This window comes from Scyliorhinus canicula, chromosome 1 (genome assembly GCF_902713615.1).
Source record: "Scyliorhinus canicula chromosome 1, sScyCan1.1, whole genome shotgun sequence".
NCBI lineage: Eukaryota > Metazoa > Chordata > Chondrichthyes > Carcharhiniformes > Scyliorhinidae > Scyliorhinus > Scyliorhinus canicula.
In genome coordinates, this window is record NC_052146.1 from 223,771,309 (window position 1) to 223,788,359 (window position 17,051).

The 17,051-nt window shown below is 55.4% G+C and overlaps 1 protein-coding gene across 3 annotated transcripts in view; it reads right to left on the reverse strand.

Moving 5' to 3' along the window:
* LOC119971979 (potassium/sodium hyperpolarization-activated cyclic nucleotide-gated channel 1-like) overlaps positions 1-17,051 on the reverse strand; it is a 334,310-nt gene that overhangs the window by 227,217 nt on the left and 90,042 nt on the right. For all 3 annotated transcript variants that reach the window (XM_038808394.1, XM_038808384.1, XM_038808402.1), the window contains exon 7: positions 12,954-13,081. In XM_038808394.1, coding sequence (XP_038664322.1) covers positions 12,954-13,081 — 128 coding nt within the window. The remainder of the gene's footprint in view (positions 1-12,953; positions 13,082-17,051) is intronic.

The window sequence follows — 17,051 nt, forward strand, 5'->3', positions numbered from 1 at the left end:
TGTTACAGGAGACCCATTTGAAGGTAGTGGACCAGGTTCGCCTGAGAAGGGGGTGGGTGGGACAGGTGTTCCACTCTGGATTGGACGCAAAGAACCGGGGGGTGGCGATTCTGGTGGGAAAGAGGGTGTCGTTCGTGGCGGAGGAGGTGGTGGCGGACAAGGAGGGTAGGTATGTGATGGTGAAGGGTAAGCTGCAGGGGGAGAAAGTGGTGATGGTCAACGTATGCCCCGAACTGGGATGACGCGGGTTTTATGAGGCGCCTATTGGGCCTCATTCCGGGACTGGTGGCAGGGGGCTTGATCATGGGGGGGGACTTTAACACAGTGCTGGACCCCGGGCTAGACAGATCGAGCTCAAGGACCAATAGGAGGCCGGCAGCGGCAGAAGTGCTGAGGGGGTACATGGAGCAGATGGGAGGAGTAGACCCATGGAGGTTTGGTAGGCCGAGGGCGAGGGAGTATTCCTTTTTCTCCCACGTCCATAGAGTGTACTCCAGAATCGATTTTTTTCGTGTTGAGCAGGGGGCTGATCCCGAGGGTACGGGAAGCTGAGTACTCGGCCATTGCGATCTCTGATCATGCACCACATTGGGTGGATGTGGAAATGGGGGAGGCGCGGGACCAGCGCCCGCTGTGGCGGCTGGATGTGGGGCTGTTAGCGGACGACGAGGTGTGTAAAAGGGTCCGGAAGAGCATTGAGAGCTATCTGGACTTGAATGACACGGGTGAGGTGCAGGTGGGGATGGTCTGGGAGGCCCTGAAGGCAGTGATCAGGGGAGAGCTGATCTCCATAAGGGCACACAGAGAAAGAAAGGAGAGGCAGGAGAGGGAGAGGCTGGTGGGGGAGCTTTTGGAAGTGGATAGGAGATATGCGGAGGCACCAGAGGAGGGGCTGCTGGGAGAACGGCGCAGCCTGCAGGTCAAGTTCGACCTGCTGACCACCAGGAAGGCAGAGACGCAGTGGAGAAGGGCACAGGGCGCGGTCTATGAGTATGGGGAAAAGGCGAGCAGGATGCTGGCACACCAGCTTCGCAAACGAGATGCGGCTAGGGAGATTGGGGGAGTGAAGGAGAGGGGCGGGAAGGTAGTGCAGAAGGGGCAAGAAGTGAATGGGGTCTTCAGGGATTTTTACAAGGAGTTGTATCGGTCTGAGCCGCCGACGAGGAGAGGGGGAATGGAGGACTTCCTAAACAAATTGAGGTTCCCAAGGGTCCAGGAGGGGCTGGTAGAAGGGTTGGGGGCGCCAATAGGGCTAGAGGAGCTAGTCAAGGGAATAGGTCAGATGCAAGCGGGGAAGGCGCCGGGGCCAGATGGGTTCCCGGTGGAATTCTACAAGAAAAATGTGGACTTGGTGGGACCGGTACTGGTACGAGCCTTTAATGAGGCGCGAGAGGGGGGGGTTCTGCCCCCGACAATGTCGCAGGCTCTGATCTCCCTGATATTGAAGCGGGATAAAGACCCCGTGCAGTGCGGGTCCGACAGGCCTATCTCGCTTCTGAACGTGGATGCCAAGTTGCTGGCAAAGATCCTGGCAGCTAGAATAGAGGATTGTGTGCCAGGGGTAATCCATGAGGACCAGACGGGGTTCGTGAAGGGGCGGCAGCTCAACACGAACGTGCGGAGATTGCTGAATGTAATTATGATGCCGGCAGTGGAGGGGGAGGCTGAGATAGTGGTAGCGCTGGACGCGGAGAAGGCATTCGATAGGGTGGAGTGGGAGTACCTGTGGGAGACGTTGGAACGGTTTGGGTTTGGGGAAGGGTTTATTAAGTGGGTGAAGTTGCTCTACTCGGCCCCGACGGCGAGTGTAGTGACAAACGGGAGGAGGTCGGAGTATTTCGGGCTCCACCGAGGGACCAGGCAGGGATGTCCCCTATCCCCCCTACTTTTCGCACTGGCGATTGAACCGTTGGCGATGGCACTGAGGGGTTCAGGGGGGTGGAGAGGACTGACTAGGGGAGGGGAGGAACATCGAGTATCGCTGTATGCGGATGATCTACTGCTGTACGTGGCAGACCCAGAAGGGGGAATGCCGGAGATAATGGAACTATTAGCAGAGTTTGGGGACTTTTCGGGGTACAAACTAAATTTGGGCAAAAGCGAGGTTTTTGTGATACACCCGGGGGACCAGGGAGAGGGTATTGGGAGACTCCCCTTCAAGCGAGCAGGAAAGAGCTTTAGGTACTTAGGGGTGCAGGTGGCAAGGAACTGGGGGACCCTCCACAAGTTGAACTTTTCCAGGCTGGTGGAACAGATGGAGGAGGAATTTAAGAGGTGGGACATGGTACCGCTGTCGCTGGCGGGGAGGGTGCAGTCAATCAAAATGACGGTCCTCCCAAGGTTCCTGTTTTTATTTCAGTGCTTGCCCATCTTCCTCCCTAGGGCCTTCTTCAAAAAGGTGACGAGTAGCATTATGAGCTACGTGTGGGCGCACGGCACCCCAAGGGTGAGGAGGGTCTTTTTGGAGCGGAGTAGGGACAGTGGAGGGCTGGCACTACCCAATCTCTCAGGGTATTACTGGGCGGCAAATGTGTCAATGGTGCGCAAGTGGATGATGGAAGGGGAGGGGGCAGCTTGGAAACGAATGGAGAGGGCGTCCTGTGGCAACACAAGCCTGGGGGCCCTAGTAACGGCACCATGGCCGCTCCCCCCCACGAGGTACACCACGAGCCCGGTGGTGGCGGCCACCCTCAAGATATGGGGGCAGTGGAGGCGACACAGGGGGGAAAGGGGAGGTCTGTTGGCGGCGCCAATAAGAGGGAACCATAGATTCATCCCGGGGAACATCGACGGGGGATTTCAGAGCTGGTACAGGGTGGGCATACGGCAGCTGAAGGACCTGTTTATAGAGGGGAGGTTTGCGAGCCTGGGAGGGCTGGAGGAGAAGTTTGAGCTCCCCCCGGGAAACATGTTCAGATATTTACAAGTGAAGGCATTTGCTAGGCGGCAGGTGGAGGGGTTCCCCCTGCTCCCCAGTAAGGGGGCGAGTGATAGGGTGCTCTCGGGGGTCTGGGTCGGAGGGGGGAAGATATCAGACATCTACAAGATAATGCAGGAGGCGGAAGAAGCATCAGGGGAGGAGCTGAAAGCCAAGTGGGAAGGGGAGCTGGGAGAGCAGATAGAAGACGGGACGTGGGCGGATGCACTGGAGAAGGTCAATTCTTCCTCCTCGTGTGCGAGGCTGAGCCTCATCCAATTTAAGGTGCTGCATAGAGCTCACATGACGGGGACAAGGATGAGCCGGTTCTTTGGGGGTGAGGACAGGTGTGTCAGATGTCTGGGAAGCCCAGCGAACCATGTGCATATGTTCTGGGCATGCCCGGTGCTGGAAGGGTTCTGGAAGGGGGTGGCAAGGACGGTGTCGAAGGTGGTGGGGTCCAGGGTCAAACCAGGATGGGGGCTTGCGATCTTTGGGGGTCGGGGTAGAACCGGGGGTACAGGAGGCTAGGGAGGCCGGAATACTGGCCTTTGCGTCCCTAGTGGCTCGACGAAGGATATTAATTCAATGGAAGGACGCGAGGCCTCCAAGCGTTGAAACTTGGATTAACGATATGGCTAGCTATATTCAGCTAGAAAGGATCAAATTTGCCCTGAGAGGGTCGGTACAGGGATTCTCCAGGCGGTGGCAACCTTTCCTTGACTTTTTGGATCAGAGATAGACGTTCGGGGTCGTGGCAGCAGCAACCCGGGGGGGGGGGGGAGGGGGGGGGGGGGGGGGAGGGGAGGGGGGGGGAGGGGAGGGGGAGGGGGGGGGCAGCAAGGGTCGTGGGGGGACATGCACGACTGTAACGCGGGCAAGTCTGCTCGCTGCTCATGTCTGAAACTGTAGGCTGCCTTGTTTGTTAAGTTGTTGCTTGGGGGGGGGGAGGACTGGTGCGTGCGAGAGGGCGGGCGAGGGAGGGATATTTGCCTCGAGGGATTGTGTTGTAAATAATTAAAAAAATTAGTAGGGGTACATGTTTGTATGGAAAAACTCTTTCAATAAAAATTATTTTTAAAAAAAAATGATGGACAGAGTTGGATTGAAATGATTCCCCACCAGTGCGATAAGCTGGATAAATGCTACTGTATCTGGCGACGCCGGAGGCCCCTAATTACGCCAGGCATGTGCGTTCTGCAGGCCGTCAATAGGATGACAGTCTAATTCTCGTTTTCGGTCGTGTTGTCTGCTCTGAAAAGGTAGCATATGTGTTCCGTGTACTGATTTCACGATCCAGCAGCAGGGTCAAAAGCGTCCAATCAACCAAACAATGGCAGAGTGAAGCACTTAACGCCGTACCTTAATCCTGGGAGAAACAAAGTCATGGAAAGGCGTCATAGTTGCACGTTGACAATTCCATTTTATTCTTGTCGCCAGGCGAGGTGAGGCAGACGAGTAAATTTACAGGAACAACTATTTACAAGGGACCCGGTTACAGTTCACCAGGTCCTGTTTCTGTGTCGGTTAGTTCCTATCTGACCGGCCTTTTAAACAAGATGGTTAACTGCCTCATAGTTAGCAGGGGAGTTCATATTCGTCGAGCCACACGGGGAAAACAATCGATCCTGCCCCGTGTGTCACGTGCGGGTTATTAAAGTGTCGTCGGCCCAGCTATCTCAGTTGCTTCATCATTGACCTTCCTTCCATCATAAGGTCAGAAATGGCGATGCCCGTTGGTGACTACACAATATCAGCACTATTTATGACTCCTCAGATACTGAAGCAGCCCATGCCCAAATGCAGCAAGAGCTAGACAATATCCAGGCTTGGTCTGACAAGTGGCAAGTAACATTTTCCCCACACAATTGCCAGGTAATAACAAGAGAGGATCTAACCGTCACCTCTTGATTTTCAGTGGCATCACGATTGCTGAATTCCCACTTTCAAAATCCTGGAGGTTACTATTGATCAGAAACTGAACTGGACTAGCCATATAAATACTGAGGCTGAAAGAGCAGGTCCTGTGGCAAGAAACGCATCTCCTGACTCCCCAAAGTCTGCCCACCATTCCACAAGGCACAAGTCAGGAGTGTGATGAAATGCTCTCCACTTGCCCAGATGAGTGCAGCTCTAACAATATTCAAGGAGCTCAGCACCATTCAGAAGAAATCAGCCCGCTTGACTGCTATCCCTTTCACAAACATAGAACATAGAACAGTACAGCACAGAACAGGCCCTTCGGCCCTCGATGTTGTGCCGAGCAATGATCACCCTACTTAAACCCACGCATCCACCCCATACCCGTAACCCAACAATCCCCCCATTAACCTTACACTATGGGCAATTTAGCATGGCCAATCCACCTAACCCGCACATCTTTGGACTGGGCGCGATTCTCTGATGTCACGCCGGTTGGGAGCAAAAACCCGGAGAATTGCCCGTGCACCCAAAATGCCGATTCTCCGGACCCCCTGCTATTCTCCGGCCCGGATGACCCCAGTTCATGCCGTCGCCGTCCACACCTGCTTTTTAAAGTCGTCAGCCAGTCGTGCTGGCTGACGCTGAGGAGGTGAGCGGACCGTCCCGGAGTCTTCGCAAACTGGGGAAGGCATCCCCGAGAAAGCAGCGGCCAGTGTGGGGGGGAGAGAACAAGTAGTGGGGGGGGGGGGGGGAGCAAGTAGTGGGAGGGGGGGAGAGAGGGGGAAGTGGGAGGGGGGGGAGGAAAGCGAGTAGTGGGGGGGAGAGAGCGAGTAGTGGGGGAGAGAACGAGTAGGTGGGGGGGGAGAGAGGGAGTAGTGGGGGGAGAGAGCGAGTAGGGGGGGGAGAGAGGGAGTAGTGGGGGGTAGAGGGAGTAGTGGGGGTAGAGGGAGTAGTGGGGGGAGAGGAAGTAGTGGGGGGAGAGGGAGTGAGTGGGGTGGGAGAGGGAGTAGTGGGAGGGGGAGAGAGCAAGTAGTGGGAGGCGGGAGAGCGCGAGTAATGGGAGGGGGGAGAGAGCGAGTAATGGGAGGGGGGGAGAGAGTGAGTAGTGGGGGGGAGAGAGCGAGTTGTGGGAGGGGGGTAGAGAGCAAGTAGTGGGAGGGGGGTAGTGAGCGAGTAGTGGGATGGGTAGGAGAGAGTGAGTAGTGGGGGAAGAGAGAGAGCGAGTAGTGGGAGGGGAGGTAGAGAGCGAGTAGTGGGGGGGGAGAGTGAGTAGAGGGGGGAGAGAGGGAGTGAGTGGAGTGGGTCGTCCACCCGCGGATGCAACATCTCAGTCGCCCTGCCATGGCAGGACGGTGACGCGGACACGGCCGCTGGTTGCCCTGTGGCTGATAGGCACAACCCACTGACGCACCGGTGAGGAGGACGTTCTTAACTGACCGTTGGACGCAGAAAGTGACCGGGGTTAGGCTGGCCGCGTGTCAGCAGCGCGACCAGGCCACCGGGACACACAGGTATCCCATGGCAGGCGGCTGCCGAGATGTCGAATAACCTCCGTCTAACATGTCGTTTCTCTGCCCCCCACCACCCTTCTGTAGGTGACCATAAAGCAGGGGTGGGCAAACTACGGCCCGCGGGCCGCATGCAGCCCGCCAAAGGTCTTTATGCGGCCCACCAAGATCAAGTGATTAAAAAAAAAAAAAAATTTTTTTTTAAAATATTTTTTTTATAAGGTTAATGGGGGGGGGGGGGGCTGTTGGGTTACTGGTATAGGGTGGATACATTGATTTGAGTAGGGTGATCATTGCTCGGTGCAACATCAAGGGCCGAAGGGCCTGTTCTGTGCTGTACTGTTCTATGTTCTATATGAGGCGCCCAGAATCATAACCGGGTGAAGCGCCATTTTTGAAAAGTAGAGAAAAAGAGGGCTAAAGGCAGGATGCCGCCGGGGGAAGCGCTGAGGTATATGCCGCACGCTAATTGGTTACAACCGGGACTATTAATTAATATACTATGCGGCCCTTTAAAATTGTGAATTTCTGAATGTGGCCCTTGCACGGAAAAGTTTGCCCACCCCTGTCATAAAGTATTCGATCAGAATGGCGATGTTCAGCGCAGTGGTTGGGGCCGCTGCACTGCAGTTGGACATCCAGCAGGGTCAACAGCGACATCCCACAGTGGATGCAGGGGCAGCTGCAACAGCAGAGGGAATGGCCGCGAAGTGGCCCATCGTCGCCGTACAGGCCGCAGGCTCTCATGGCCGGTATGTCCAGGGGGATGCCGAGGGGAACATTGACCCCCAAACGCTGAGGACGGCACAGGATGTGGGCACTGATGTCGAGCAGCATGGGGGGGGGGGGGGGGGGGGGGAGGGAGGAGGAGGGGGAGGAGACACTGATGGTGGAGCCAGGGCGCCAGAGGCGACGAGCGAAGCCTAGGGTGTTCCATGACTGGATCTCTTTCGAGACACTGCCGGACATCACCTGCAGGAGGAGACTCCAGTTCAGCAGAGAGATGGTCGCACATATCTGCCACCTCGTGTCGCACCTCGCCCCATGTGGAACGGGAGGAGGACACGCCATACCAGTTGCCGTCAAGGTGATGATGGCACTTAACTTTTATGCTAGCGGCTCCTTCCAGTCTCCAAGTGGGGACCTATCCGGGATATCGCAGGCATCGGTCCACAGGTGCATCCGGGATGTGACCGACGCCCTGTTTGCCATCGCCGACTGCTACATAACCTTTCCCGAGGACCGAGCAAATCAAGAAGCACGAGCCCGTGTATTTGCCAACGTGGCCGGGATACCGATGGTCCAGGGAGTGATTGATGGTGTTCACATCCCCATGCGCCTGCCTGCAGGCAACAGGGAAGTGTTCACAAACAGGAGGGGGACATACTCCATGAACATCCAGGTGGTATGCGACCCCCACATGAAGATCATGCACGTGTGCGCAAGGTTCACTGGGAGTGTGCATGATGCGTACATTCTTGCGCAGTCATTCATCCCTGCTATGTTTGAGGGACGCCCCCCCCCCCCCCCCCCCCCCCCCCCCCACCCTGGCTGAGGGGCTGGTTGCTGGGCGACAGGGGTTATCCACTGAGGTCTTGGCTGATGACGCCCATACGGAGGCCTCGGACCAACGCGGAGACCCTTTACAATGAGGCCCATGCAGCAACCAGGGGTGTGGTGGAGCGCTGCTTTGGCCTTCTGAAAATGAGATTCAGGTGCCTGGACCGCTCCAGAGGGGCTCTGCAGTACCAGCCCGACAGGGTCACTCGCATTGTTGTGGTCTGCTGTGCGCTGCACAACATCACAATGCAGAGGGGAGATGCCCTGGTGGAGGAGTCGGAGGAAGAAGCCACTGGCAGTGGTGCCAACACAGAGGAGGTGGTGGAGGAGGTTGGTGGTGCGTCGGGCGCAGCACACAGACATGACCCGGGTGCTGGTAATATCCAGGAAGCTGCACGACGGCACCGGCAAGGACAGCGGGTACGCGACGCGTTGGTGGCTGCAAGATTCACGCGTTGCGTGCGACGGCACCGCTGAACACTACCACCTGCATCGCCAGTCATGCAGACGGACAGCACACAACTCCCACGACCCCCCCCTGCACCGTGTACACTGCTGCACTTAGTGATCACCCTTACCACTGCGTCAAAACGGTATGGCTGTGTCAGCGGGTGTGATCAGTGCCATGTTGAATGATGAGCTCTGCGATGAGCTGTGAGCTCAGAATTGTTAGACAAAGTCTGACTCATGGCAATAGCTGAACCATCCACCTCGGTGGTCGCTGAGTTCGTCAGGGACACTCCATCACGTGTCCGCTTGGGGTAGATGTGGCAGGGGGGGAGGGACTGCACACCCGGCACCGGAGTTTCACCGCTCGTCAATCCCAGCGACACTCGGTCACCATCACGATCCCTGTGGCAACGGAAAAATCACAGTCTCACAAGTTAGGTGCAACAATGAGTTTAATGGTGAATATTATGTACAGATGCCCTAGCCCCTACAACTAAACTGTGCCCTTCACCCATGCCAACTTACTATGTGTCCCTCTTCATTGCCTTACGGGTACTACCACTACGTCTAAGTGAATCCCCAGATGGTACAGCAGGAGTGGAGGCAGACTGCTGAGAATCACGCCCCGCGACATGTCTCCCCGTCGACACCTGTTTCCTGGGGCGACCCGGCCTTGATGGGCCAGGCTGCTCCGCGGGCGTTTCGGATGACGTGGTGCCACCCTGCTCTACCCGCTGCCCACCCGGTGCACCAGGGATGGGACGGGGGGATGCCGAGCGTTCAGGGACGTCCCGTGATGGAGTTAATGGGACGGGCCCCGGAACCTCCTCCCCCCTCGGGGACCCCGGGCCTCACTGTGGGTCGGAGGTGCGAGCAGGGAGGTGCCCCGTCGCCCCACCGACACCTGGTGCTGCCAGTCCTGAAGGCCTGCAACGGTATCAACCAGGGTCCGAACGTTAGCAGAGACGGAGTCCAGGGAGTGAGACATTCCCACCAGGGACTGTGCGACCTCAACCTGTGAGTGCGCGACGCCATCCAGCACGTGCGTCAGGCGGTCGATGCTCTCCGCGACTGACTGCTGGGACTGGGCCATGGCGTGCTGGGTCTGGGCCATGGCGTGCTGGGACTGGGCCATGGCGTGCTGGGACTGGGCCATGGCGTGCTGGGACTGGGCCATGGCGTGCTGGGTCTGGGCCATGGCGTGCTGGGACTGGGCCATGGCGTGCTGGGACTGGGCCATGGCCTGGTGAGACTCGGCCAGGGCCCGTAGCGTGTCGGCAATGTCATGTTGGCTCTGGCGCATTGCTGCCTGTGAGAGGGCAACCCTCTCCAGGGCCATGGATGACACATGCACGTGAAGCCCAACGCCTTGCATAACCTGACCCATGGCCGATACCGTTTCACCCATTGCCTCGACCGCGGACGCCACCCGTGCGGTGTCGGCCTGGGTGGCTGCCATAAGCGGCACCACTCCCTGCTCCTAGACGCGGTTTGACTCCTCTAACTGTGTCTGCAGCTGCTGGAGGACGGCCCTCATCCCGTCATTGTGTCCTTGGGTTTCAAAATGCATCGGCTGTCCAGGTGGGTCGAGTAAATCCAGGAACCAGGACCCGTCTGGCCGCCAGCTGCATGCTGGGCCTGGGCTGCCCTCTGACCGTCCAGCCCCTCGGCTGCTCCGAATCCCACCTGTTGTACCGGCTCGGCTGTGGGGTGCACACCAGACCGTGACCCAGGAGCCTCATCACTTAATTGCCCAACCGAGGTGAGTGTCTCGGGGATGGTGGATGGTGTGGGAGACAGCAGTGCCGCAAGCTCTACGTCCTCGTCCGTCAGAAATTCAGGATGGTCCTGGTCCCAGTCATGTCCCTGCGCAGGGCGCACGCGGCCCATGTATGGTTCAGCGTCAGGTGAGTCCGTTGACTGCATCGCCGTCCTCTGTGCGTCTGGGTCCACTGACCCCATCCTGTCCTGTCTCACGGCCCGACCTTCGGGCAACGCACAGCCATGAAAGTCCGTCCTCTGTACATCCTGCTCGAGAGTCCCAGATTTGGAGGATGACACTCCTGGCCGACCTCCTGCCACCCTCTGGCGTGTGACCCTAGGTGCGGTGGTTGTCGTCGATGGTTGCCTGTGTGTGGCACCAGACGGCCCTGGACGTTCGTCAGAACGCCCTCGGGAACAGAATAATACAGGGTTAGTTAGACACGCTCGGACGGGCATAGGATGGTACAGTGGGTAGAGTGTGAGGGGACAGAGGATGGGGGGTCCAGTGGGTAGAGTGTGAGGGGACAGAGGATGGGGGGTCCAGTGGGTAGAGTGTGAGGGGACAGAGAATGGGGGGTCCAGTGGGTAGAGTGTGAGGGGACAGAGGATGGGGGGGTCCAGTGGGTAGAGTGTGAGGGGACAGAGGATGGGGGGTCCAGTGGGTAGAGTGTGAGGGGACAGAGGATGGGGGGTCCAGTGGGTAGAGTGCGAGGGGACAGAGGATGGGCTGGGGGGGGGGGGTTGTTGTTGTCATGCAGGGTTGTCTCACTTGGTTCTGCACCTCCAACCTCACATTGCGCATCCTCCCGAGTGGCAGATCCCCCAGCAAGGTCCAGTGCCCTCTGCTCGGGGGGGGGGGGGCATAGATAGAGTATCACAATTAGGCAGGTATCATCAGGGCGTTCAGATATTGGCACATGTTGGGGGGAAAGTTGCAGCTACACCATGGCATCTCTCCAGAGGGTTGCAGCGCTCATGTGGGTCTGTGACAACTTTGTTAACCACCCTCCACTCATTCTCGCCCCCCCCCCGCGCTCCCCCACCCCCTCATGCCCGGGGGGGGAGGTGGGTGATGAGGGACATTGGGGGGGGGAAGGGAATGGTTGAGACCCGGGGGCACCCTCATGGCACTTACCCTGGCAGCCCTGGTGAGGTCGTGGAGCTTCTTGCGGCACTGCTCCCCAGACTGAGGGGTCTGCCCTACAGCACTGACTGCCGTGCCCAACTCACGCCAGGCCCGTTGCACAATGCTGGCAGGGTGGCAATGTCCTCGTCTTGGGCAGATGATGCCCCTGCGCTGCTCCACCTCATCGAGGAGGGTCTCTAGGTTCGTATCACGGAACCTCGGAGCGGCCCTCTGTGGCTCCGACATTTCCCCCCCCCTCCTTTGTTATCGTAGATCGCGCCCTTTTACGACGCGGAGCGGCGTCATTCGGGCGTCGCGCACTTCCGACGTCACCCCCACCCCGTGTTCCGCGCGCCCCCGATGTTAGCCCATTCCCGGGGCCAGAATAGGTCGCGATCGGGGCCGTTTCACGCTGTCATTAAACTCGACCGAGTTCACAACGGCTTTCCTGATGCGGCGCGGCATCGGAGAATCGCGTCCATTGTATCCCTACAACACTGTTAAACAATGGCAGCAGTGTGCACCATCTACAAGATGCGCTGCAGGAACACACCAGGGTCACTCAGCTCTTGACCTCATTACAGCCTTGGTTCAAACATGAACAAAAGAGCTGACCTCCAGAGGTGAGATGAGACTGTCCTTTACATCGAAGCAGCATTTGACCAAGTATGGCGTCAAGGTGCCCTAGCTAAACTAGAGTCACTGAAAAGCGGGGCTGGGGGGGCAACCTTCTCTGGTTGGAGATTTCCTGGCAGAAAGGAAGATGGCTGTGGTAATTGAAGGTCAATCATCTTAGCTCCAGGACATCACTGGAGGAGTTCCTCAGGGTAGTGTCCTTGGCCCAACCATCTTCAGCTGCTTCATCATTAACTTTCCTTCCATCATAAGGTCAGAAGTGGGGATGTTTGCTCATGACTGCACAATATTCAGCCCTATTCATGGCTCCTCAGATACTGAAATAGTCCATGTCCAAATGCAGCAAGACCTAGACACTATCCAGGTTTGGGCTGACAAGTGGCAAGTAACATTTGGGTAGCACCTTCCAAACCCATCACTACTACCATCTAGAAGGACAAAGGTAGCAGATACCTAGGAACACCAGCACTTGGAGGTTCCCCTTCAAGTTACTCACCATGTTCCCTTGGCCTAGTCAGCGATGCCCACATAATAATAATAATAATAATAATTGCTTATTGTCACAAGTAGGCTTCAATGAAGTTACATATAACAAGGAAGTAGGGAACTATGAGTTAGGAAAGGGGTGAAAAGTCTCAGAGCATTAACCAGATAGAATTAGAGATAGAGAATGGAATAACTTTGGAGGTGGTGTTATGCTGTCCCTCTGAAAGTAACCATCAGTGAGGATATTTTGCATCTTTACTAATTAATAAATTAGGAAATATTTTCCTTATCCCTTCTCTCTGCTTTCATATATATGAGGCACAGTAAATAAAATCAAGGGCAATTAAAGTTAGCTATTATTTTCAAGCTTTTAAGTCCCAGTGTAAGATAAACATTCAGCGAGTAGCTAAATTCATTTATGAGAATTAGCATAATTATGAAATGTGATTTTTCTACTCAGAGTAAAACATCTTTCCACACATCTCTTAAGTATTCCTATCTTGAATTGAAAATTTAATTGAACATAAGTTTCAATTAACTCAGTTGATTAAAAAATGTATATGATTTTGAAACAATATAGTACCTTTTCTTTGTAAACACGTCTGCTTGAGTCAGAATTGGCAACCATTGCTGTGACCTGAGCTAACAGTAAAGCATACATGATAGATCCAGTTAGCATGCTGAGATTCAGAATCCAGATTTCAGTAACCCCTAAACACAAAATTTAAAGAACACTCAGAAATGTAATTGTATACTCTGGCCAATTTTGGTCGAGTTTATGCATTGCATGAATGCTGATTGCCAAATAATTTTATTCACAATTCTAAACTGTACATTTTGTTTAATATGCATTATGCCTTCAGAAGCATTTTTTAAAATCTATTTTATTACAAACATGTATCAAAGCAGGTTACAGCAAATAAACAACCCGGGAAACATACTTCCCAACAATCAACTATACAGTCTGTACAGACTTTTCCCCTTTTTCACCCTCCCCTCCTCCTCCCCTCATCACCCATCCCCCCACGACAAACAGCTCCTCAAACACGGTCACAAACATCCCCCACCTTTTCTCAAACTCCCCTGCTGAGCCCCATAACTCATACTTTATCTTCTCCAACCGCAGGAAGTCGTACAAGTCACCCAACCATGCCGCTACCCCCAGTGGCGATGCCGACCGCCTCTCCAGCAAAATTCGGCGCCATGCAATCAGAGAGGCGAAGGCCACGACATCGGCCTTCCTCCTCTCCATGAGCTCCGGCTTTTCTGAAACCCTAAATATCGCCACCAAAGGGTCCGGATCCACCTTCCGTATCCACCTCCTTTTCCACTACCCTGGCTAAGACCGCAAACACTCCCACCCAGAATCTTTCCAATTTTTCGCAACCCTAAAACATGTCCGCGTGATTCGCTGGCCCCCGGCCACACCTCTCACACTCATCTGCTACCCCCTGAAAGAACCTACTCATTCTCACCTGAATCATATGCACCCTGTGCACCACCTGTATCAGGCTCATCCTTGCACAAGAGGAGGTCCCGTTTACCCTTAGCAGTGCCTCACTCCATACTCCCCAATTGATCTCCACTCCCAACTCCGCTTCCCATTTCTCCTTCATCTTCACCACCCGCTCGCCTCTCTGCTTCCCCAGCCACTTATATATATCCCCAATTCTCCCCTCCCCTTCCACATCCGGAAGCAGCAGTCGCTCCAGCAGGGTGTATCCTGGCCAGCTAGGGAACACCTTCCAGACCTTCCGTGCAAAGTCCCTAACCTGCAGATACCTGAACTCACTACCCCTCGGCAGCTCTACCCTCTCCCTTAGCTCCTCCAGACTGACCAACCCTTCCTCCAAATACAAATCCCTCACCTTGACCAGCCCCACTTCCCTCCACCTCTTGTACACACTATCCATCCACCCCGGCCCACACCTATGATTCTCGCACAGCGGCGTTAGCACCGACATCCCTTCCATCCTAAAATGCCTCCTCGGCTGATTCCATATCTTCACCATGGACTGCACCAATGGGTTCCCTGAATACTTACTCGGAGCCGTTGGCAGCGCTGCCGTCACCATAGCCCTCAAACTAGACCCCTTATAAAATTTCTCCTCCATCCTAACCCTCTCTACCCCTTCTCCTTCCCAACATCACCGCACCTTGTCCACATTTGCTGCCCAATAATACTGAAGCATGTTCGGCAACGCCACCCCCCCTGCTGCCTCTGCCTCTGCAGCAGGGTCCTCCCCACCCTCGGCACCCTCCCTGCCCATACAAAGTCCGAGATGATCGTGTCCACTTTCCGAAAAAAGGCCTTTGGTATAAAGATCAGGAGAGCCTGAAAGATAAACAAGAACCTTGGCAGAATATTAATTTTCACCACTTGGACCCTCCCCGCCAACGTTAAGAGCCGTGTATCCTACCTCTTAAGATCCTCCCTGGCCTCCTCCACCAGCTTCCTTAAGTTCCACTTCCCTCACTTCCTGAATCACCAAGTACCTAAACCTATCCCTCGCTACTGTAAATGCCATCCCTCTAAATTAACCCGCTGTCTCAGCTCATTCACTGGGAATACTTCGCTTTTCCCTCCATTCAGTTTGTACCCTGTGAATCCTCCTAACCTCCCCAACAGGCCCATAATCCTTCCAATACTCTCCAATGGATCCGGAACATACAACAAGAGGTCATCGGCACAGATCGACATCCAATGCTCCCTGTCCCCTCATAATTCCCCGCCACTCCACCGACCCCGAGAGCCATCTCCAACTATGGCCAGCGCAAACAGCAGCAGTGACAGCGGGCAGTCCTGCCTTGTACTCCTGTGTAAGTCAAAGCTTCGTGATCTCATATCATTCTGTGGTGAATTATCAACACTAATAATCCACACTGTATTGTACAACATGTGTTGAGCCTGTACCTTGTATCAGATCATGTGTAGTTGCGCGGCTCTACCCATAGGGGGAGATGAGGAGCTTGTACTGGGCTCCACCCATGGCTCCTCCCCCTAACCAGAAGTATAAAGGTTGCTGTTGTGAGCCTGCCTGCCAGTTCATCAAGAGTTCATCTTGTCACAGGCAGGCTCCGTTGTAAGACGATTAAAACCACTGTTCGCTTCTAACCACGTGTTGCGTGAATTGATGGTCTCATCAATTTAATCGTCTTAAGAAACAGTTAGGAATGACCATGGAATCAGCCCTCAAACCTGATCGACTGGAACTCGACCCACAGGATGCAGAGGCGAAAGAAATCTTTTCACACAGGCTCCGATGTTTTAAGGCCTACCTGGCTGAAGCAAGCACTACAGAAATTACGGAGGAGCAGAAACTCAGTCTACTGCACGCAAGGGTGAGCCATCGTATATCTACTCAACTTAATTGTACCGGCTCATATACAGAGGCCCTGGCCCTGCTCGACAGAATGTCCGTGATGCCCGTCAATGAGGTCAACGCGCGCCACGTTTTTACTACTCGCCGCCAGCGCCCCACGGAATCACTAGAAGAATTCCTAAGAGACTTAAGAACCTTATCCCGGGACTGCAATTACCAAGCTGTAAATTCTGCAGAACATAAGGAACTCGCTGTCCGCGATGTATTTGTTGCAGGCCTCAGATCCAATTACGTGCGCCAGCGGTTGCTTGAGAAAGGGGCCCAAAACTTAGAAGACACTGCAGAACTCGCCACAACTGTGGAGGTCTCGTTCCGCAGCCTCACCTTGTTTCCCGCGGACTCCGCGACCCTAGTCATGGGCCCCCGACCAGCGACTACCCCAGGCCTGCGTTGCGCGGCCACCCAGCCACTATGCTACTCCAGCCTGCCACTTTTGTGGCCAGTCCCAGCACCCGCGGCAGCACTGCCCGGCCCGCAACGCAACCTGCAGCAGCTGCGGTCGCAAAGGACACTATGCCAGAGTATGTCTGGCGAAGAAAGCTCCAGCCTCAAACTCTCCCGCAGCCCAGAGCACTCGCTCCCTGAATTCGCAGGCCCGCAGGCCCTGTAACGCCGCGGCCCGTACTCCGACTCCGCCCCAACCCACCACGTGCGACCCATGGGGGCCGCCACCTTGGAAAACCCCCATCACGCGGCCGTGTTGGCCTTGAGGGTATGGGGCCATTGGAGGCAGCACTTGAGACTGGAGGTGCCTCAGTGTGGGCACTGATCTGTGACAACCATAGGTTTGCACCGAGGGGGGTGCTGGATGCGAGGTTTCGGGGGTGGTGGCAAGAGGGGATTGAGCGTTTTGGGGACATGGTCTTAGGGGACAGCTTTGCAAGCTTAGAGGACCTAGAGGAAAAATATGAGCTGCCTCGTGGGAATGGGTTCAGGTACTTACAGGTCCGGGATCTTGTGAGGAGGCAAATGCTGTCCTTTTCCAGGTTGCCGCCCTTGCGGCTACAGGATAAGGTGCTGTCGAGAGAAGGGGTAGGGAAGGGGAAAGTGTCCGAAGTTTATGAAGCTGATGGTCTGGGAGGGAGCCCCGATAGGAGATGTTAAATGGAAGTGAGAGGAGGAGCAAGAGGGGGCGGGGGGAGGTGGAGGCCGGAACATGGGAAGAGGCCCTGCGAAGGGTGAATGCATCCTCGTTGTGTAAGAGGCTCAGCCCTATTCAGTTTAAAGTAGTTCCCAGGGCGCATGTGACGGTGGCAAGGAGGAGTAGGTTCTTTGAGGGAGTAGACGACATATGTGGA